Below are 20,151 nucleotides of genomic sequence, written 5' to 3'. Positions count from 1 at the left end.
TTATCCCAGTAACTCAGGTCCCTCCTCTTCCCTTGCAGTGTAATGATCACAGTGTCTTTTATGGGGCTATATGGATAGATCAGGGGGAGCTGGGAGCCAGAGAGGGGAGGGTTCTACAAAGGAATTTCCTTTAAAATATTAAGCTGTAGGGCTTCCCTGGTGGCGCAGTGGTTGAGAGTCCGCCTGCCGATGCAGGGGACGTGGGTTCATGCCCCGGCCCGGGAAGATCCCACATGCTGCGGAGCGGCTGGGCCCGTGAGCCCTGGCCGCTGAGCCTGGGCGTCCGGAGCCTGTGCTCCGCAACGGGAGAGGCCACAACAGTGAGAGGCCTGCGTACTGCAAAAAATATATATATATATTAAGCTCTGTGGTGGTGTTTGCCCAGCTGATGGAAGGTCCAGCAGATATGATGTGCCAGAGAAGTGGCAGAGCAAGCACATCAAAATTTCAGAGAGTAGATGGTTTTATTTTTAATTATTCTTTTTTAAAAACAGGAAAAGCAGTTGTGCCTTTTTCTATCTGACAATCTCTCTGACTTATGTCAGTAAATACCTGTCTTTAGTAAAGCTTTAGAGATTTTCTTCAAAAATGTGAAGTCAAAAATACAGCCTTTCTTATGAGGTTAGCTCACTTCAAAAGAGAAATAGATTTTTACTATGGCATGCCATACTAGCTGAAGTCTCAACCTGGTGAGGAATACTTTTCAAAAGATCCACAAATATTTCCTAATGATATAGGTGTGATTAGTAAGATGTGAAGAGATGGAATTGGGGAGGGTAAAGTAGTAGGAAGAAACTGCCCAGTTTTCTTCAAATGAAGCTAAGCAATGATGGGTCAGTTGGACTACTTTTAAATAGTTGTAGACGTTGAAACAGAATTCGATGTTTCATTATGGCACCATTAAAGGTAACCAAGGAAGCCTCATTGATCTGTTCCTTTGTCTAACCTCCCCTCCCCTGAAGTGGCTCTACTCCACCTTCCTGTGGCAAGCAAGCAGCCTGGGGTCAACAGCGACCCTGCCAGTCTAGGTGGAGATGGGGCTGACCCTTTCCGTTCATGTTTCCCTCCCCAATTCAGAGTTTAGTTGAATTTTACCTTTTATAATCTCACACCTATTCATAATTTTTTTTTGTCTGTCTCGCAACTACTTGGAGTTTGCTTGAACATCCCAATCTCTTCATTATGTAAACAGAAGGACTCTATTTGTGGCTTTCTGCAGGGATACTGTGTTAAGCATCCTACTCATGCCCTATATCTTAGGGCTATGCATTTAGCTAAATTTTGACCAGAGAAGTGCTCTTGTTTTTTTTCCAACTGAATGCTGTAGTGGTGCTTTGAGTCATGGATGTTAACCATTGCCCCTTCTTCCTCATAGCCCCTTCAACTTTCTGGTAAGTCTGCCCCAAATTTGCAAACTCCAGCCTTTATCTGTTACTTCAGCCTACAAGAAAGTGGTCCTGCACTTAGCATTTGGGACCACCTTATATGTTATTACAAATGACCTCAACTTTCTAGGCTTTTAGCTGTTTAAAATGGCATTTTTCTCCCTTGCCTGGTGGTGTGGGCTGAATCGTGTTCCCCTAAAACTCCTATGTGGAAGCCCTAACTCTCAGAACCTCCCAATATGATTGTATTTGGGGATTGGGACCCTTAAATGGGATTAAGTTAAAATGAGGTTGTTAGAGTGGGCTTGAGTCCAGTCTGACAGGTGTCCTTATAAGAAGACTGGTGTTCTTATAAGGGCATATTTGAGTTGAGGAAAGGTACAGGAACTGGAAATGGACATGTGCCTGCCTGTTACGTGTCTAGTACTCCCTTTAATAAAAATAGCAATAACCAAAGAGGGCTTCCGTTGTAGGCGATTTTTACTTAAATCCATTTAGTGTAGAATTTTTGTTTCTGATTGTTGCTACCCTTGGTGTGGCAGGCTTATAAATGCTTACTCTGGTTAGATTCTTAATGTATGAGTTCTTGGAAGGCTCTGTGGGCTATAAAGTTTCCTATTATGCAGATTACCTTAAATGGGAGGTCCGACCCATCTCTTCCAAACTCCCCTCAGCTCCCACCTCAATGGTCCAGTTCACAGACTCTTATTTCAGATGTTTGCTCTCAGACACTGGCAAGAAGGCTCAAGGCCAGCTACTTTCAAAGATGCCTACTTGACCACAGGAAACTCACACATCCTTGCCCTGAGACACAATGGGAAGATAGGTGCTTCACCATTTCCCCTGCTCTCTACCTTGATATCTTTTTCCAACTCTCTTTTCACTCTGCTCAAATAGCTCTTTGCTTCTTGGCATGTGCCTTCAATTGTTGCAGGTGATTCTCTTTAAAATTCTCTTTACTTGCCTTGGGGGGTGAGTTGGGAAGTAGAACTCACAACTTTGGCAAACTCACACGACTTGGACAATTCTGTCTCTCTCCATTGCTCCCCACCCCCAATCCATCCCTACACACTTTAGTTTATGGATTTTGTGTGGTGGGGTAAAGGAGAGACGACCAGGGTAATAATTTCAGGGTAGCACAACTGTCTCTTCATGAACATCAAAGCAGGTATTTATACCCAAATTAGTTATGGGTTTCTTTAGAAAGTGAGGTACTTGTCAGCCTTCAGGCAACAGGAAAAATCCCAGTCGACATTCTGTTACATGAATATGTCTTTACATATAAAACTTTCTCTAATTCTTTTTGCTATATGTTATCCTAAAATTTAGAAAACTAGGTTTCTTGACCTACAGCAACTTCAGTATAATTCATGGTAGTTAAATATTTGGAAGGAAAGGAAGCTTGAGAATGAAAAGTTAAATGGCAGGGGGCAACTTTAGGAATCTAACTACAGGTCATAAAGAAATCTCAGTTTTTATACCATCTTTAAGAAGCACTTCTGTGTAGCACATTCAGTGTTGAAAACATCATAAAATGGAGCTTTAAAACCATCTGCCCTCAGTCTTAAAGAAGTTAAACAAGTCCTTTGTTGACACATTATTCATTTGTTTTGACATTTTCTTAGTAAAAAGTATAAAGACATACTCTAGTATGTCTTACTTTAAAGTAGAAAAATATTTTAAGATCTTTTTAAGGACTGTGTGGAAATGGATGCCTAATAACTAATAGGAGTAGAATAAAAGTCATGTCTGTCCAGCCTGAATTCATGGAGCATTAATTTGTGTGACTCTGCATAACAAATGAACTGGATTATAATAACATTGCAAAATACAGTATTAATATTCTAAATCTATGGAGAAATTTTATCAATAAATACTCTTTAAATTGCCCTTTCACAAGTGCTCTTTTGATCTTAAAAAATTCATTTAGCACTTACTGGATACTGACTACACATTAGATACAGTTAAATACTTTGGGGCTTATAAATATGTATGTAAAACGTGGCTCTTTTCTCAAAGTGGTTCTATTAATAGATTGGTGGTGATGCCAGAGATGTACATACATAACTGTATTAAGAAATATAAAACCAACAAGTGCCATAAGAAAACCAAGTGCTATGGAAATTCAGAGAAGAAAGAAACTTCTTCCAGAAGGGAGAAGAGGGAAGGCTGCATAGAGAAGGTGGAATTTGAAAGATGTCCTGAAGAGTAACTAGAATCTACATATCTTGTGATTAGGAGAATCAGCTTTCCAGGTAAAGGAGAAGAAAAAAAGGGTCGTTGAGATACAATGACCTTAGTTCAGTTTGAACATGTGGCTGAACAGGTAGGTGTGACAATATGACAACGTGTGTACGTGGGGGGAGGCCCTGAATTTCAGGGTAAAATGTTTAGACCTTGGTGAGAGACTATGTAAAGGAAAAGAGTGAAAGGTTTTCAGCAAGGGGATGGGAGAAAAGGGAGAAGGGAGTTGACTGTTCAAGAGAGTAATCTGGCAGTAACTGCTAGACTGATGGGGCGTGTGAGGGGGAGACTAGAGGGCAAAGGAGCCTTCAGGACAGGAGAGATTAAAAGTGCTACCAAGTGTATATGTGTCCATGCCACGCTCTCACTTTGTCCCAGTTTACCCTTCCACCTCCCTATATCCTCAAGTCCATTCTCTAGTAGGTTTGTGTCTTTATTCCCGTCTTACCCCTAGGTTATTCATGACTTTTTTTTTTTTCTTAGATTCCATATATATGTGTTAGCATACGGTATTTGTTTTTCTCTTTCTGACTTACCTCACTCTGTATGACAGACTCTAGGTCCATCCAGCTCACTACAAATAACAATTTCGTTTCTTTTTATGGCTGAGTAATATTTCATTGTATATATGTGCCACATCTTCTTTATACATTCATCTGTTGATGGACACTTAGGTTGCTTCCATGTCCTGGCTATTGTAAATAGAGCTGCAATGAACATTGTGGTACATGACTCTTTTTGAATTACGGTTTTCTCAGGGTATATGCCCAGTAGTGGGATTACCAAACGTGAAATAGATAGCTAGTGGGAAGTAGCCACATAGCACAGGGAGATCAGCTAGGTGGTTTGTGACCACCTAGAAGGGTGGGATAGGGAGGGTGAGAGGGAGGGAGACGCAAGAGGGAAGAGATATGGGAACATATGTATATGTATAACTGATTCACTTTGTTATAAGCATAAACTAACACACCATTGTAAAGCAATTATACTCCAATAAAGATGTTTAAAAAAAAAAGAAATTAGAAACTAAAAAGTAAAACTAACAAAAACATTTGTTATTATATAAAAAAAAATGCTACTAAGAGAGGGGGTACTTGAGGGAGGAAGGTAGCAGAAGACAAAAGGTGTGAGATAGTAGCCGGAGATAAAAAGTAGTGACAATCGTGCCAATGAATGATGGAGTCTGTGAATAAATGGGAGGTTGAAAATGGAGATAGGGAGGGTGGTAGTGGTAGAGAATATAATTTAAATGGTGGTTAAATTTAAATCGTGGTTAGCTTCAATCTTGAAAAAAATAAGATTAAAGATTTGGGTATCTGTGGCAAGGGGATGAAATGATCCACCATGGCATTTACCTGGGGTAGGGGCAAAGGGAAGGCAGAAAGTATCACAGGCTGTGAGACTAGGCAGGGTGAAGGGAAGCTGTCCTAGGAGAGAAGAATTTGAGAATTTCAAAGGAAGGAATGTTGGGGGCAGAGAAAAAACATCTTGTGTAAAACATCCTGCATCGGATAGACCTGGGTCACATAGACACTGCCTCTTCACTTGTCAGCTTTGTAAACTTGGCAGTCACTGACTCAGTTCATCTCAGTTTCCTCATCTGTAAAATGACGACATTGCCCTCTTTATACAATCGTTGAGGTGAATTTGAGATTTTATACAGCCTCAACTCCATCCACCCCCCACTTCCACGACATATATAAAGTGTTCAATAAATAGTTGTGACATTTTACTTTCAGAGCATTTTTTCAGCATTGGAAAGGTTGGCAGGCACCCAGGCTGAGAGATGAGATTCTCATCTTAGGCAGCTAAAGCATTAGCCTTGTAGCTACAGACAGTAAGAGGGACTAGTTTCCTGGGTTTCATTTGAATAACAATAGGTGAATGACTTCCCCTGCACCATTAAATGGGACTAAAAAATTGAACACGTTCAGCTATTTTTATTAATGTAGACTTTAATCAGACAAAACCACCTGTGAGATGAAGTTTTTTTCAAGGCTGTATTGAAAAACAGTTGTTCCAGATTTAGTTAGGTTAAACCCCCGAGTAAAAATAAATTAAATCTGGTTACAATGATAATTAAAACTTGCTATTAAAGATACTAACACCCTAACCTTTATAAAACACAATTTTACTTCATGAAAACAAAATCAAAATGCTCTAAGAATTATAATGATAGTTTTTTGTTTTTTTTTCTTTTCATGCTTCATCACCAAGAGTTGGGAAACTATGCATGTGGACCAGATCCTGTCTGTGCCTCCTGTTTTAAGAACACAAACATGACCATTTTAAAAGTATTGTCTGTGGCTGCTTTCATGCTACAATACCATGACATGAAAAATGGCAGAGTTGAGTACAGTACAGGCAGTTATGGCAGGGACCATATGGCCTACATGTCTTAAAATATCTACTACCTGGCCCTTTACGGAAACTGTTGGAAGAGGTCTGGTGAGAATCACTGAATGTCACAGACAAGTGGGGGCAGTGTGACAACAGGCATCTTCCCAGTGACCTGGTGTCCAGGCACATATTCGGCACTTGGTGAGTACTTAATCCAACTGTCTGTCCCGTGAATCCTGGCGATTTGCTCTGCCTATTGGGCAAAAAGAGTGGACTCCTTTAAAAGCAGTTTAACCGTGTTCAAAGTTGTCAAAGGTAGTGAGGGACCTTTTCGTCTAGATTTGCCTGGAACTGGAAATGCCCTAGCCATATTGTCTTTTCAATATGAAACGAATAATCAAAATAAGTTCTGGATGATTATGCTTTTAACACAGTCTAATTACTCTCCCTATTACATGGATCATTGGAATTTTCACTTTGTAACACTAGCTGGAGGTCTTTGTGATCTATCAGTTTAGAAACCAGATGATCGGACCCATTTTTCAGTTCATTTCTCCTGTGTTTTCTATGTATCAAGTGTAGCACCAGGTGCCAGGAGCCACCCTGAGCCGTTTCATCTCATTTTACTTGTCGGGCAACCTGTCCTCCCCTCCATATCCCTGACTTTGCCATAAGCAGGGTTGGAAAACCACTGGCCATAACAGCAAGGGACTCGGCCCAATGCAAAATTTCACTGCACGAATTTTAGAGACAGAGAGATGTGAAGTCACCATCACGCAGGGACAAGTATCTGTAGGGTTATGTGTGTTGGTTCCAATGGCGAGTTCTGATGTCAAAGTCACCAATCCTCTTCAAAGGGGTCTTAGGGGAGGGAAATAGCAACAAGCAGCTCTGGGGGTGAAATAAGACACTTGGGTTTGTGTTTAACTCTCAGACTGATGTTTAATGAAGAAATCAACGGCACACACCAGGTGAGTGAGCTCTGGTCATTAGGTATTTTTCTTCATGTTGATTTTGGTTCTCAGACATGAAAGTAAACAAAAAGTGCAAATCCTTGGGTGTAAGACCCTTCCTGCCACTTCCCTTCTGTGAATATATTAGTGATAAATGAGCAACAGAATAACGAGACCAGAGGTTCCTTTTGCATCTGTCAGAGTATTTTCTGAACCCTCTAAATCAGACTCTTGCACAGAGGGTGCATACAGCTTACATTTTCACGCTCTGTGGATTAATTTCACAACCAGTATGATATATTTTTAGTAACTTACTCTAGAAGTTACGATATTTAACATTTCACAAGCCCCAGAATATTACAAAGTATTTTGACTCCTTTAACTTTGTCCAGACACAAGAAGCCAGACTGTATTTTAGCTGCTGACAAAACTATTTGTGTAAAATAAAAATTTCAAGTGATGTAGCAGTCATAAAGATTATACTGAAACACCAATTTCACCTCCTCATGTACCTCTTGGCAAATGTAAGACAAAGCAGAGTTTTATAATCTTTTAATAGTGCAACAACTGGGGTTTTGGTGCATCGCAAAGGTGGAATTCTTTTAAATTATAAAGGATTTTGTGTGCTTGAAATCCTAGGAGAAGAAAGAAAAAACAAGTTTAAATATGATGTATTACTTAACATTTAAAGAAATATAGAAATCTTATGAATACAAAGATACATCCACTATGAGAATCTTGCAGGTACAAACCAGCGTATATTTAATTAAATCTATTTTATGGGGAACTAAATAATTAAATACCAGGAGACAAATCCTTGAATCTTTGCCTAAAGAGCAAAGAAGTAGGAGTGGGAATTAGAACAGGAGAAGTCCTGTTTGCTGGGGGGATGCTACTGGCATCTAGCAGGTAGAGGTCAGGTGGTCCTAAGCATCCTACAACATACAGGACAAGAAAGAATAATGTGAAATTATAAAAAATTCGTTATATAAGCCTTAGAAGAAATTGTCATTTCTTATATAAATTGTTATATAAGAATTAGGAGAACATGACAGTAGTGCCAATGTTGAGAAACCCTGCTCTGGGGCAGAATTCAAATTGGACACTCTTGCTCTTGGCTGACGAGGGCAACCAAGCAGAAGACAAAGAAAAAGAGCAAAGCTTTTGTTCTTCCGACTCAGCCACAAAGTGTCTCTTCCTATTTGGTCAGGTGAGATTATTTTACTCCGCACTCAAAGGAGTATTTTCTACAAATTATAGGAGCAAATATAGAGTTAACATGTTGCTTGTCTGCTAATTGATGAACAATATGCTTTGGTATTGTAAACCACAAAATAAAGTGATTTCCATGATAGATTGTGGAGTAGACAATTTTTTAATTTTTGGCGGAAAAAAAAGTCTATGGAACAGTATGTAGGTCTTAAAGGTTAGTGTCTATCAGAGTCACTTAAGTGTTTAAAATACACGCCCCACCCAAGCTCTACTGAAAGGAAATCTAAGCAAATCCCTGCCACAGAGTACTAAGGAATTCAGGGAAGTAGCGCTCCATTTCTCAAGAAAGGGCTTAGACTTCTAAAAACATCGGGAACCTCCCTTCCCTCACTGTATTGCTGAAAAATAGTCCAGAAGGCTGAATAACCATCCAAAGAGCTACAAAATCTGAGCAATGATGGTATTTACTGCTTCAATGTAGTGCTTACAAATGCAAAAGTACACAAGGGTCCAAGCATCTAAATTATGTTCCCTTAACAATCTGAATTAGGTAATTCTTGCATCTTTTCAAGGATTTCTGAAATGTTCCTTTCTGCAAAAGCAGAGCATATTCCATATCCCTAAAATTTCCAAGTGCTTTGAATAACCACAGGAGAGTCCTGGAACCACAGATCTTCTGGAAGTGATCTGCTTGGTCAAGCTGACAAGAATCAAGGTACCTGGGTCCCAGCTTGGCCATTGTAATACTGTGAGAATGTGTGTCCTAATTTCTTCATCTATAAAATGGAGCTGATAATGCCAGATCTAATGATACTAAGGAGGCCGACTAATAATAGAAAACACAATGAGAGAAAATAATGGGATGGTGAAGCCCCACTGCTCTACAAATGCTGCCTTCCCAGACAGGGGATGGGAGCTAACGTTTATTTAGCTCCTTCTAAAGACCAGCGGTAGACACTAGTACAAGGTATACTAAAAGTGAAATATGCTTTAAAAATACTCACATTTTCACTCATTGCAGTGGCTTTAGATGCAGAACTACTCTTCCTGTTTGTGGAACATAAAAGACAGCATTTACTATATTATTGCTTCCAATTCTAAAACATATATCCTCTTAGTTAATGTTACCTCCACACATTTTCTCAACAGGAAGATGAACATTTATCTTAGTAAAAAAGGTACAAAAGCCCCCAGAAATCCTAACTGAATTTCTTATATTTATAGACAATATTCATAGAGAAAACCATGTAACAAAATATCTGTATGTGTGAAGCCCTGTGTGTCTACTTGTAGCCTAGGGCTAGATACTAACGACTTTTGCGGAATATGCAAACCAGAGACTTACTAACTTTTAACTCAACTCATTGACATTTACTATTTTGAAAGTTTAATCATTATAATCTCAAATTTCATTTTTTCCATGGAAGGAAAGTTTTATGTGGTGACTACGGTTCCAGTTACCTGTTATGGGCTGAACTATGTCCCCACCAAACATTCACAGGTTCAAGTCCCAACCCCCCAGTACCTCAGACTGTGACCATATTTAGAGACAGGGTCTTTAAAGAGGTAATTAAATTAAAATGAAGTAATTAGGGTGGGTCCTAATCCAATATGACTGATATCCTTATAAGAACAGGAAATTCAGACATAAACAGGGATGTTTAAACATAAGATCGTGTGAGGACAGGGAGAACACCACCTTTAAGTCAAAGAAAGAGGCCTGGACTTCTAGCCTCCAGAACTATGAGAAAATAAATTTCTGTTGTTTAAGCCACCAGCTGATGGCACTTTTAAGGCAGCCCTAGCAGACTAATACAACATCCAATTCATTGTCCAACAAATTTTGAGGAGCATGGATTTGACAAACGGAAGGTGTGTATAGGAATAAAGATACTGCCTCCCTGGGTTAATAGAGACAGTAATAGGGACTGAATGAAAGAATAACCTCCCTCACCCTAGCATTGCCAGCCTTTCTCCATATATAAGATGATGTCTCTTCTCTGTTCATAACCCTCCCTCCAATCACTTTCCATCTTACTCAATAAAAGTGGGAATCCTCACAATTGCCTGGAGTGCGATGGGGGATTGGCCATACCACCATCAGGCTACCCTGCTTTTCAGAACTCACTCCTGACCTGGCTACTGCTAGTCCTGTTAACTTGGACCTCATCCTGGACTTGCACTGGGATATTATGAGGCTCAGAGACCATGATTGAGGAGCAAGTCTAGGAACAGGAAATCAATGGCATCTTCTTGGTCTTCAAAAGACTTAGGAGATGACAGTCTCCAAAGCATGGCAGCTGAGAGTAGAGGGGAACGCCCATAGAGTCAAGGTTGGGTCTGCCATTTCCATACATACAAGGACAGGCACAAATCAACTGCAAATACACTGGAGACTCTGGTGATCTCATCCAGATCTCATGTACCAATGACTCCTAAATTTCTAACTCTAGTTAAGATGTTTCCCCAAACTCCAGATTCATATATTCAGTTACTCACTAATTATCTCTACTTGGCAGTATAATAGGCATCTCAAATATTAAAATTTCAAAGCACTCCAGACAGACCTCTCTACCTACCTCCACCACCACTCTCAAACATGCTCCTCCTGAAACCTTTCACACTTCAGTAAATGGTAACTTCATCTTTCCCAGAGCCTTGGAACCATCTTTGATTTCTCTCTTCTTCTCACAGCCCACATCCAATCAACCAGCAAACTGTTCAAAATATATCCAGAATCCTATCTCAACATTTCTGACACCATCACTTTGGGACCAGCCGCCATTTTCTTTTGTCTAGATTAGTTAATAGTTTCCTAACTGTTCTCCCTGCTTCCTCCACCCTCTGTCACCTTACAGTTTATTCTCAACACAGCAGTCAGCGTGAGCTTCTAAGAATTAAATGAGATGCTACCCCTCTGTTCAAGAACCTCCAATGATGTCCCATCTTACTCAGAACCAAAGCCAAACTCCTCACAACTGCCTGGAACAGACTCCATATAATCTGGCCCCCACTACACTATTGGTGTTCACTCATCTCCTCCCTGCATTGTTCTCACTCTGTTCCAACCACACCGGTCCCCTTGTTGTTCCTCAGATACTCCAGGCACGCCTAGCTTCGAGATCTTTCCCTTTGTTCTCTCCCCTCTGCTTATCTGCATATCTCACTCCCTCAGACGTCCCCTCATCAGTGAGGCCCTCTCTAACCACCTATTTACAAGGGCAATCTCCACTCCTCCCCTGTGCATTCTCTGTTCTCTTACCTGCTTTATCTTTCTCCATAATACTTATCACAATCTGACATACTGTTGCGCTCATGTAATTGTTTACTTTCTGCCTTACTCTACTAGAATGCAAGCTCCATGGGGCAGAGGAGTTTTTTGGTCTATTTTATTCACTGCTCTGTTATCAGTCCCTAGAACAGGGTTGGACATATATTTGGTATTCAATGAAATGTAAAATGACTTTTAGGGAAAAATTTATTTGAACATTTTAAATTTAGAAAAACACAGAAAAAGTTTTTCAAGTAGTACTATGGAAATGCCTACAAAGTCAAATTAGCGACTATATTTCTTCTCTAGGTAACTAAACATCGTTGACAAGTTGGCATGAGGCATGAGGTGGGATGTGTTCCTTGATGAATTCGAGTCACTGCCCATAGAATTAAACCCGCACAAACAACCCAACTTCCCACTTTTGACTTTAAACGGATGATGAACAAAAAAGTAGTTGATATGGGGGAAGGCATGCATTAAGAAAGTATACTTACTGGAAGGAGGTTTCTTCTACAAAAGAACAAGTATATATCATTAATGCAAGAATTAATAGGGTATGATACAGATTCATATAAAAATGAGTTTGAGCTTAATTCCTTTTTCTCAGTTTTGATTCTCACTTGCTGACATTGTATACCTCCTAAATCAAACGTTGGCAAACTTTTTCTGTAAAGGTCCACATGGCAAATATTTTAGGCTTTGTGGGCAAAGAGGTAAAATCGAGGATATTAAGTAAGTACTTACATAACAAAAGAGAAAACAAATTTTTATCAATGAATTAAAAATATAATCATAATAATCAAAGTCTTGTAATACAGGTCTACTAATTAGAAGAATGGAATTCTTTGGAGGGATAACATTTCTCTTATTTGGGGGTTCAATGTTAGGGTTCCCTATTATCAAATAGACTGCAATGTTTATATGTAAAAACCATTCTTAGCTCGTGGGCCATAGAAAATCAAGTGGCAGACCAGATTTGGTCCATGGGTCATAGTTTGCCAGCCCCTGTCTGAAATGCAAGTTCAAGAAAATGGTTCTCTTAGATAGATTTTCTGCTAGATGAAAACGGAAGTAACATTCTTAGCTAATGAACTAATAATATTCACGTAAAATCTTTAATTAATTCAGCATTTTAAGAAAAACCGTTTACCAAGTCTTTAATAAAAACACTCAGACAGGTATTCTTTGCAGGTAGAGAGAAAAGACAAGAATTTTGAACGAGCAACCTTATCTGTCTGTACTTCCACTGTTGACCAGCAGGGGGACTCAGCCGGATTACATTACACTGGACTGGATAGGAGCACCACACAACAGCTACTATTCATTCACAGAGCAGTTATTCTTAATTATAGGGAATATCCTTGAAACCACATTCATGGAAACATTTTACAATACCTATTTATAGGTATTATTAGAAACCCCCTTTACATTTAAGTTTTATTTTGATATAAGATATTTTTAAACCTAAATTTCAAAATTAATGTTCACTATAAAAACAGCAGGTCTAAAATTTGTTCATGCTATAAATGTATTATCCTTAAAAATTCTACTTTATACACTATTTTTAGTGGACTTGATGGAGTTGTGCAACTTTGAAGGTCTCAGATAATTTTAAAGACTGGAAGTAAAGAAATGCATTAAGAGAATAAAACATTTAAAAATCTTATCCATTTACATCAAACCTATTGTATCACCAAACGCGAGTTCCAACAGACCTAAACTTGAAGAATTAAAAACCTCAGAAGCAACTATAATACAATAGGTTTCTAGTTTTTAATTGAACAATTGTCTTCTAAATACAGTTGTGCTAAATTTGACATTCAACATTCCACTGTTCTATACTGATAAAACATTTCACAGATTTATTCCAATGAAATTTCTTATCATAAAACTAGAAATTAATTTTCATCTTGAGATATACGATCCCTTACTTAAAATAAAAGGATCTTAAATACATGTACATGTGCTATAAATATCCATCCGCATTGCACATCTCTCGGTATCGCTGCGCTATGCCCCTCCCCGGTGCCTCTCACATATTCTGTGATGATTCCTGGAATGTTGCGATGAGACACCTCTGCCTTTCCTCCCTATATTCGCCGGGATGCTTCATGACTCACCTTCATGTCATCTTGGACATTTTCTACTGCAGGAAAATTAACGAAAAATATTCTCCAGAGTCTGTTAGAACATCTTAGGAGAAACAGTGTCTCAGAAGAAAACTATATCCACAGGAAGCTGTCTGGCAAAGAGTGAAATTCACTTACTTGAAAAGTAGCCTTTCCTCTGAGCATAGCACACGCCAAGGCCACAGACAGAAATCACTAAGGCCACAACTACTACAGCTGCTATTATGCCACTTATGTTGAGATCATCTGGAATGCAAAATAAACCATGCATGAATTCATGTCAAAAATATGGACCGATGTAGTTATTAAATCGAAAAAGCTCAAAAAACTCCCCTCGGACTTCCCTGGTGGCTCAGTGGTTAAGAATCCGCCTACCAGTGCGGGGGACACAGGTTCGAGCCCTGGTCCAGGAAGATCCCACATGCCACAGAGCAACTAAGCCACAACTACTAAGCCCACGTGCCACAACTACTGAAGCCTGCGCGCCTAGAGCCCGTGCTCCACAACAAGAGAAGCCACTGCAATGAGAAGCCTGCACACTGCATTGAAGAGTAGCTTCTGCTTGCCGCAACTAGAGAAAGCCCGCACACAGCAACGAAGACCCAACACAGCCAAAAATAAATAAATTAAAACAAAACAAATAAAAGCTCCCCTTTGTAGCTATACCATAAATACAGATAGTTTCATGCTTTTTAAGCCTGTTCCACTAACTCACTTCCACGGATACGGTTCAAAATTGATTGAAAATATTAGCAGAGCTAAGTCTTGCAAGAATCTGAAATTTTAAAAAGTTCTATGATCCAGAAATAAAATGTATGGTATTCTCTTGCATGCATTTGGAGACGCAATAATCCATATGATTAAATATCAGATTGGAAGTGAGCTTTGAAATTCAGTGAGTTCAAGTATTCTACTACAACACTCCCCTCAAATTTTCCTTAAAATTCCTCTACATCGTCATCTGGGTCAATTTCACAAATACGGAAAATTCATTCAACCCCAAAGAAAGCCCATGCCACTGTTGTTCTTTAAAACTAAGTATCAGAAACATCTTCTTTCTTGAATTTATATGGGCTTGTGCGTGTGTGTGTGTACATACGCACACATAACACACCCACATACATATATGCCATTAAACTGTTATCCCATTAAGTTAAAAATGAATTAAACTTCCCCAGGCTTTTTCCTGTTACTACTAAGTCATCTTTCCTCTAACCCAATATAACTGCATTTTTTGGACCTAACTTTGAAAAATCACTACCATGTTACCAACTTGTGAGGTTTTTCCAGTTACTGATTCTGTTGCCGAAGAATTAGATTATTAACCTTCTGAGGTTAATATTTCTGCAACTGGGAACTGCATCAAAAATACATTCAAGTCATTAATAAAATGATAAACATGACTTTGGGAGAGAACTATTTAACAGGCTATTAGACATATATCTTCATATAACAAAATTTACTAGCATGCTCTGAGTGAGGGATCCAACCATGTGTGAATCCATCTACACATTCAATTTGGGTCACATCTTTCCATCTTGTCCATGAGGATTTCATGAGCCATACTCTTCTGTCATTTAGACACTTCTTATGTATTGATTAATATGCAAATTCCTACACTTTTTAAAGGAACAAAGGGTTCTTTTTTTAAAAGCAAGTATTAATTAACATATGGTTAAATAACTTGGAGAAAATATTAGGTACCAGTTTCTCACTAGTAATTTTAGATATTTTAAAGCAGTGCACATTTTGGGAATGATTTTTTAAGAAATATTATTTGAATGAGTCTGCTTATCGTAAAATTTCCTGGTCTTAATTTTTTTTCTTAATGCCAAGTGTTATTAATTTTTCCAGATGCCTCTGAAATATTAACTTATTTGTTTTTTAAAAAAGGAAACTGGGTCAATCTTTCGAAAGGCTGAGTAATTTGACTAGAGTAGGAAACCTTAAATATTGCTTGATATAAACTCGGTTCATATTTGCTTGGGTATTGGGAGGTGGAGATTCATCTATTTATTCACTTGGACAAAAAATAGCAGAGAGGAAAAAAAGAACTACACAATAATCATAATCTAAGGCAAAATTAAATTAATAACTAAATAAAACTCCTGAGAACCAAACTGCCTACAATTTTCTTTGTAATAGTCAATGATTTGACACCTACAAAGGGTTTAACCTAAGGGCTATAATCACCCTTAGATTGAAATTTTCATTGACAAAAAACTGTCCTGTAGTTTGTCAATGAATCTGACATCCATGAAGTATTCAAGCTAAAGGCAAATTCTAAACAAAAAAAACTGTCTTATCCAGTAAGTACTAAGTCATGGTATAAATGTTATTTTATTTTCTTCAGAAAAAGAAGATAGAAGACTTGTAAGTTAAAGGTAAGTTGTGTTCATCCCATTTGTAATTACTGTGAGATTCTGAGCAAGTAATATGCCTGCCTTATTATGCCTCACTAAAGAGAAAATGTAATAACACGTATGAAAATATTGTGTGTTCTTTCTTAATAAAAAAGCCACAATAAAAGGAGGGTATCATTATTCTAAAATAAAAGGAAAGGAACCAAATGCTAAGTGTGAGCAGAATTTTCTGGAGTTGTACAATAAAGCAGCCTGGGAATAATCAGCAAACCCATGATTTACTTTCTTTCTGTACTTCAGAAAGGATTTATTTAGAACAGTAAACAGATCTGGTTTTGGTTACAAGTTGTTGGTGATACTTCACAAAGAAAACTGGAAATGAGGCTTCATGAATTATGTATTTCCAAAGATCTGAATTCCAAACCAAGGATGTAAAACATCCAGGATCAATGGATGAGCTTTAAACAAAGCAATTCTAACTTTTAAGTCAACTTATACCAGAAAGAATAGATATGTGGAAATCACGTTCAAATTAAAGTGATACTACTAGCAAAACACAGAAATCTAAAGTTTGTTATGTATTTATTCACTGCATGCTAGGAAAAATTTAACTAGTATGTCAAAACCATGACTTCACCTATATTATTTCTTAAGATAAAACTAAATTAGGCACTGAAATTAAACATGATCATTTAAAGAAAAAATAAAATGTGATAGTGAATTTTCTAATAACTCCAAAGCGGCATTGAGAGGGATATTTTCTGATAATTTAAGCAAATGCTTATGTTTGACTTTAAATGTCAACACTTGAGTGGGTTGGGTAGATAGTATGTGTCCCCGAATTTAAAAAAAAACCCTGAAATTCAAACTTACTTGTGGAAATTAGAGTATACTATTGAATATCTTATACTTTAGGATATCCTGAAGTCTAATAAGATTATATTTTCTTTAAAATATCATGCTAAGAGTTAACTGTACACAGACAATATAAATTACTGCCCACGTACCTGCATAGCTCAAGACGTGTTGAAAAAATGAATTTCTGACCCCACAAAGCTGAGGACAAGCTCCTGAAACCTAGGGTGCAGCCCCCTCCAGAGTGACCTTTAACCCCTCGGATGCCATCTCCAGCTCATCCCTCTCTATTACACAACCATTTTCAAAACACGGCTTTCATACAAGAACGAGTTTAACCAAATTGTTAAAAGTAAAATGAAAAACAATGTTTGCTCTGAAACTCATGTAATCTGAAAAGATAATTGAGCCTGAATTTTATTCGACTCTAAGACACTTATTTTGTGAATATAATATATGGCAGCTATGTTTTATAGCAAACTAGATCCATAACTATATTCAACATGTCTTGGGATTTCCCTGGTGGCCTAGGACTCGGCACTTTCACTACTGTGGCCCGGGTTCAGCTCCTGGTTGGGGAATTGAGATCCTGCAAGCCGTGCAGCATGGCCAAAAAAAAAAGTCTTTTTGAACAGCCTACTCTGCAATAAGTATAAACATACTATTTCAGGGGTTTGAAACAAATTACCAACCATTAAAATAGCCAGTACCTATATAGTGCTCAAAATACACCAGTGCCATTCTAACACTTTTGAATATTAATTATTTTAATCTTCCTAACAACTCTATGAGGACAGTGTATTATAACTTAATTTTGGGGAGACTGAGGCATGGAGTTTAATTAACTTGCTGAAGAGCCCGTAGTTAATAAGTGGCAGAGCTGGAATGCGAACCCCCATTCTGAATTCTTGACTCTGAGCAACTTACAGGACTCTTAGCTTTTGTTTCAAAGAGGATTGCTCAGATGAGCATATTTTAAAATTAATTATTGGAAAAATTCAAAAATCTATAAAATACAATGATAAATATTCCTGTCTTGCTTGGAAGCTGGATTAAAACAGCATCTTTGCTTTTTGTAATATTATGTCAAACTGATTTTAAACATTCCCTTCCATTTATACTTCAAATCACTCAGCTCTTACTTACTCCTTGCTCCTTCCACCCCCAAATATTTGCACATACTAATTTTAAACCATTTGTTCCTCCCAATATTTCGTGCTTACCTACTTGCATTCGTTTCCCAGGACACCTGCTATGTCCAACAGAATTACGGGCTTCGCAGGAATATTCTCCACTGTCCAGTTTTGAAACAGTATTAAATTGCTATTTGTAGAAGAAAAAAATACATATTTACTTAAGCAATAAATCTATCAGTAGACTCCCAAAAGAACTGTGTTCCTTAAATTTATCATTAAGTAGGTCTTTCCTTTTCAGTGACTTAGGACTTTATACATTTTTTTTAAAATTTTACTTTATTTTTGGCTGCAGTGGGGTCTCCGTTACTGTACGCAGGCTTTCTCTAGTTGAGGCAAGTGGGAGCTACTCTTCTCTGCAGTGCGCAGGCTTCTCATTGCGGTTGCTTCTCTTGTTGCGGAGCATGGGCTCTAGTCGAGTGGGCTCAGTAGCTGTGGCTCGCGGGCTCTAGAGCGCAGGCTCACTAGTTGTGGTGCACGGGCTTCGTTGCTCTGCGGCACGTGGGATCTTCCCGGACCAGGGATCAAACCCATGACCCCTGAACTGGCAGGCAGATTCCCAACCACTGTGCCACAGGGAAGTCCCTAGGACTTTATATCTTTACAGTGAATTCAGAAATCTGCCATGTCTTCAAGGAGTAATTAGCTAGGCCTCTGTTTAATTTGACAGAGAAAGACCTAAATATATACAGGAAGTGTCTTTTTTAGTGTGTGATACTGAAAAAGTAGTACAGTTAGGAAGACAGTGGGCATTTTTAAAAGTTTACAGCACATGGTAGTATTAACTATTGTAGGTAGTTCTAAGTCCTAGGAAACACCATTTATAAATAAAGGCCTCCTTGGCCTTAAAGGCAGTTTTCTAAGTCACAGTGAGTTCACTGCAGCAGCAAACAATGAACACTTCTCTAAAGAGCCAGAGTTACTACCAGGAAGTAGCATAGGGCCTAGGAAAGTCTTAATGTCATTTATAGGATTACAACTTCTATCAGTTGTAGAATTGGTGAAAATTATGAAAAGATAAAGTCCAACCAACCCTTGTTCTGTCTACTCTGTGCCAAAGCAACTGAAAGGCAAGACTTTGATGTAACAGGCTTCATAGTAGTTTAGCACCTCGGAGAGTTTCAGGAAGGAAGGAAGGAAAGAGGGAAGGAAGGAAGGAAAGAAAGAAGGAAGGGAGGCAGGTGGGTAGAAAGGAGGAAAGAAACAATGGGTAGATAGATGGATAGAAGGAGAGAAGTTCGTTAGGTAGTTAGTAGGAGGGAGGGAACTCAGTGTGTTCTGGACACCTTCAAGAATCCTGCCAGGACCTAAGGAGGGTGAGAGGGGTGCTCAGACCCATTCCTTCAGTATCCTCCTGTCACACCCTCAGTACCACAGTGGTCACTGCTGACTGCATCCAAGAGCGGCCATGAACCTCTAAGGAGCACTTCCTTATTGTCTTGTATCCTCATGTAATATATGTGCCTAAAAACAGCCAGGGTTTTGATCTATTTAAGGCCTTTTCCTCTCTTTTCCCTACCCACTACCCATATACCTGTTCTTTCTGTATCCTTCAACATGGTGCAATAGAAAGCATTCCCTTGAGTATTCTCACTTTATGGAATCGTCAGTCCCAAGAGCCAGACTCCTTTAAAGATATTCACCATGAACTCAAAGCCAAGGTTATGTATAAACAAAAGTTAGACTAAAACCAAAAATGATCTTCCAGGATATTATAACTGGTGATTAAAAGGAAACTGTTGTCTTCCATACACTGGAGTCTTTGTTTTGCTCATTTTTCAGAAAATAACCCATGCTGGTTCTGCCCTGGTGCACCCCTTTGACATCACAGATATTTCAAGGGTTGAGATGAGGAAAGTGAATCTATATCTTTTCAGACTTGGCTTGGGGCTTTTCATCACCTGCTCTGAGAAAACACAAATTTGAAAAGTAAATATAGCCAAGTGTGACCGCAGGTTTTCTACCCAATTTCTCAGTGTAAAATCACTTGGACCTGCTGACTGAGCCTGCTGATGCTGAAAGGGCCAGAGCATCCCAGGAGTGGGACTGCAGGATCATATGGTAGTTCTATTTTTAGTTTTTTAAGGAACCTCCATACCGTTTTCCATAGTGGCTGCATCAGTTTACATTCCCACCAACAGTGTAGGAGGGTCCCCTTCCCAAGGGAGTTTTCATGCATTTCCCTGGTATTATAAATACGAGA

General features: G+C 38.7%; 1 protein-coding gene across 8 annotated transcripts in view; it reads right to left on the bottom strand.

Annotated features, from left to right (window-relative positions):
- Nucleotides 1–7,073: 7,073 nt before the first annotated feature.
- The window catches only part of JAM2 (junctional adhesion molecule 2), a 66,187-nt gene continuing 53,109 nt past the window's right edge, over nucleotides 7,074–20,151 (bottom strand). For 3 of the 8 annotated variants that reach the window (XM_073804409.1, XM_033855986.2, XM_033855987.2), the window contains 5 exons: nucleotides 17,979–18,078; nucleotides 13,676–13,783; nucleotides 11,903–11,918; nucleotides 9,139–9,181; nucleotides 7,074–7,557 (listed from right to left, as the gene is read on the bottom strand). In XM_073804409.1, the coding sequence (XP_073660510.1) occupies nucleotides 7,525–7,557; nucleotides 9,139–9,181; nucleotides 11,903–11,918; nucleotides 13,676–13,783; nucleotides 17,979–18,078 (300 nt within the window). In that variant the 3' untranslated portion in view covers nucleotides 7,074–7,524. Of the gene's footprint in view, nucleotides 7,558–9,138; nucleotides 10,852–11,902; nucleotides 11,919–13,528; nucleotides 13,555–13,675; nucleotides 13,784–17,978; nucleotides 18,079–20,151 lie in introns of those variants that run through there. The other 5 variants (XR_012331577.1, XR_012331578.1, XM_073804411.1 and 2 more) reach the window with 5 other exon arrangements.

Source organism: Tursiops truncatus, chromosome 4 (genome assembly GCF_011762595.2).
Source record: "Tursiops truncatus isolate mTurTru1 chromosome 4, mTurTru1.mat.Y, whole genome shotgun sequence".
NCBI classification, from domain to species: Eukaryota; Metazoa; Chordata; class Mammalia; order Artiodactyla; family Delphinidae; genus Tursiops; species Tursiops truncatus.
The sequence above is the reverse complement of the archived record's forward strand: the minus strand, read 5'-3'. Positions and strand labels throughout refer to the sequence as shown.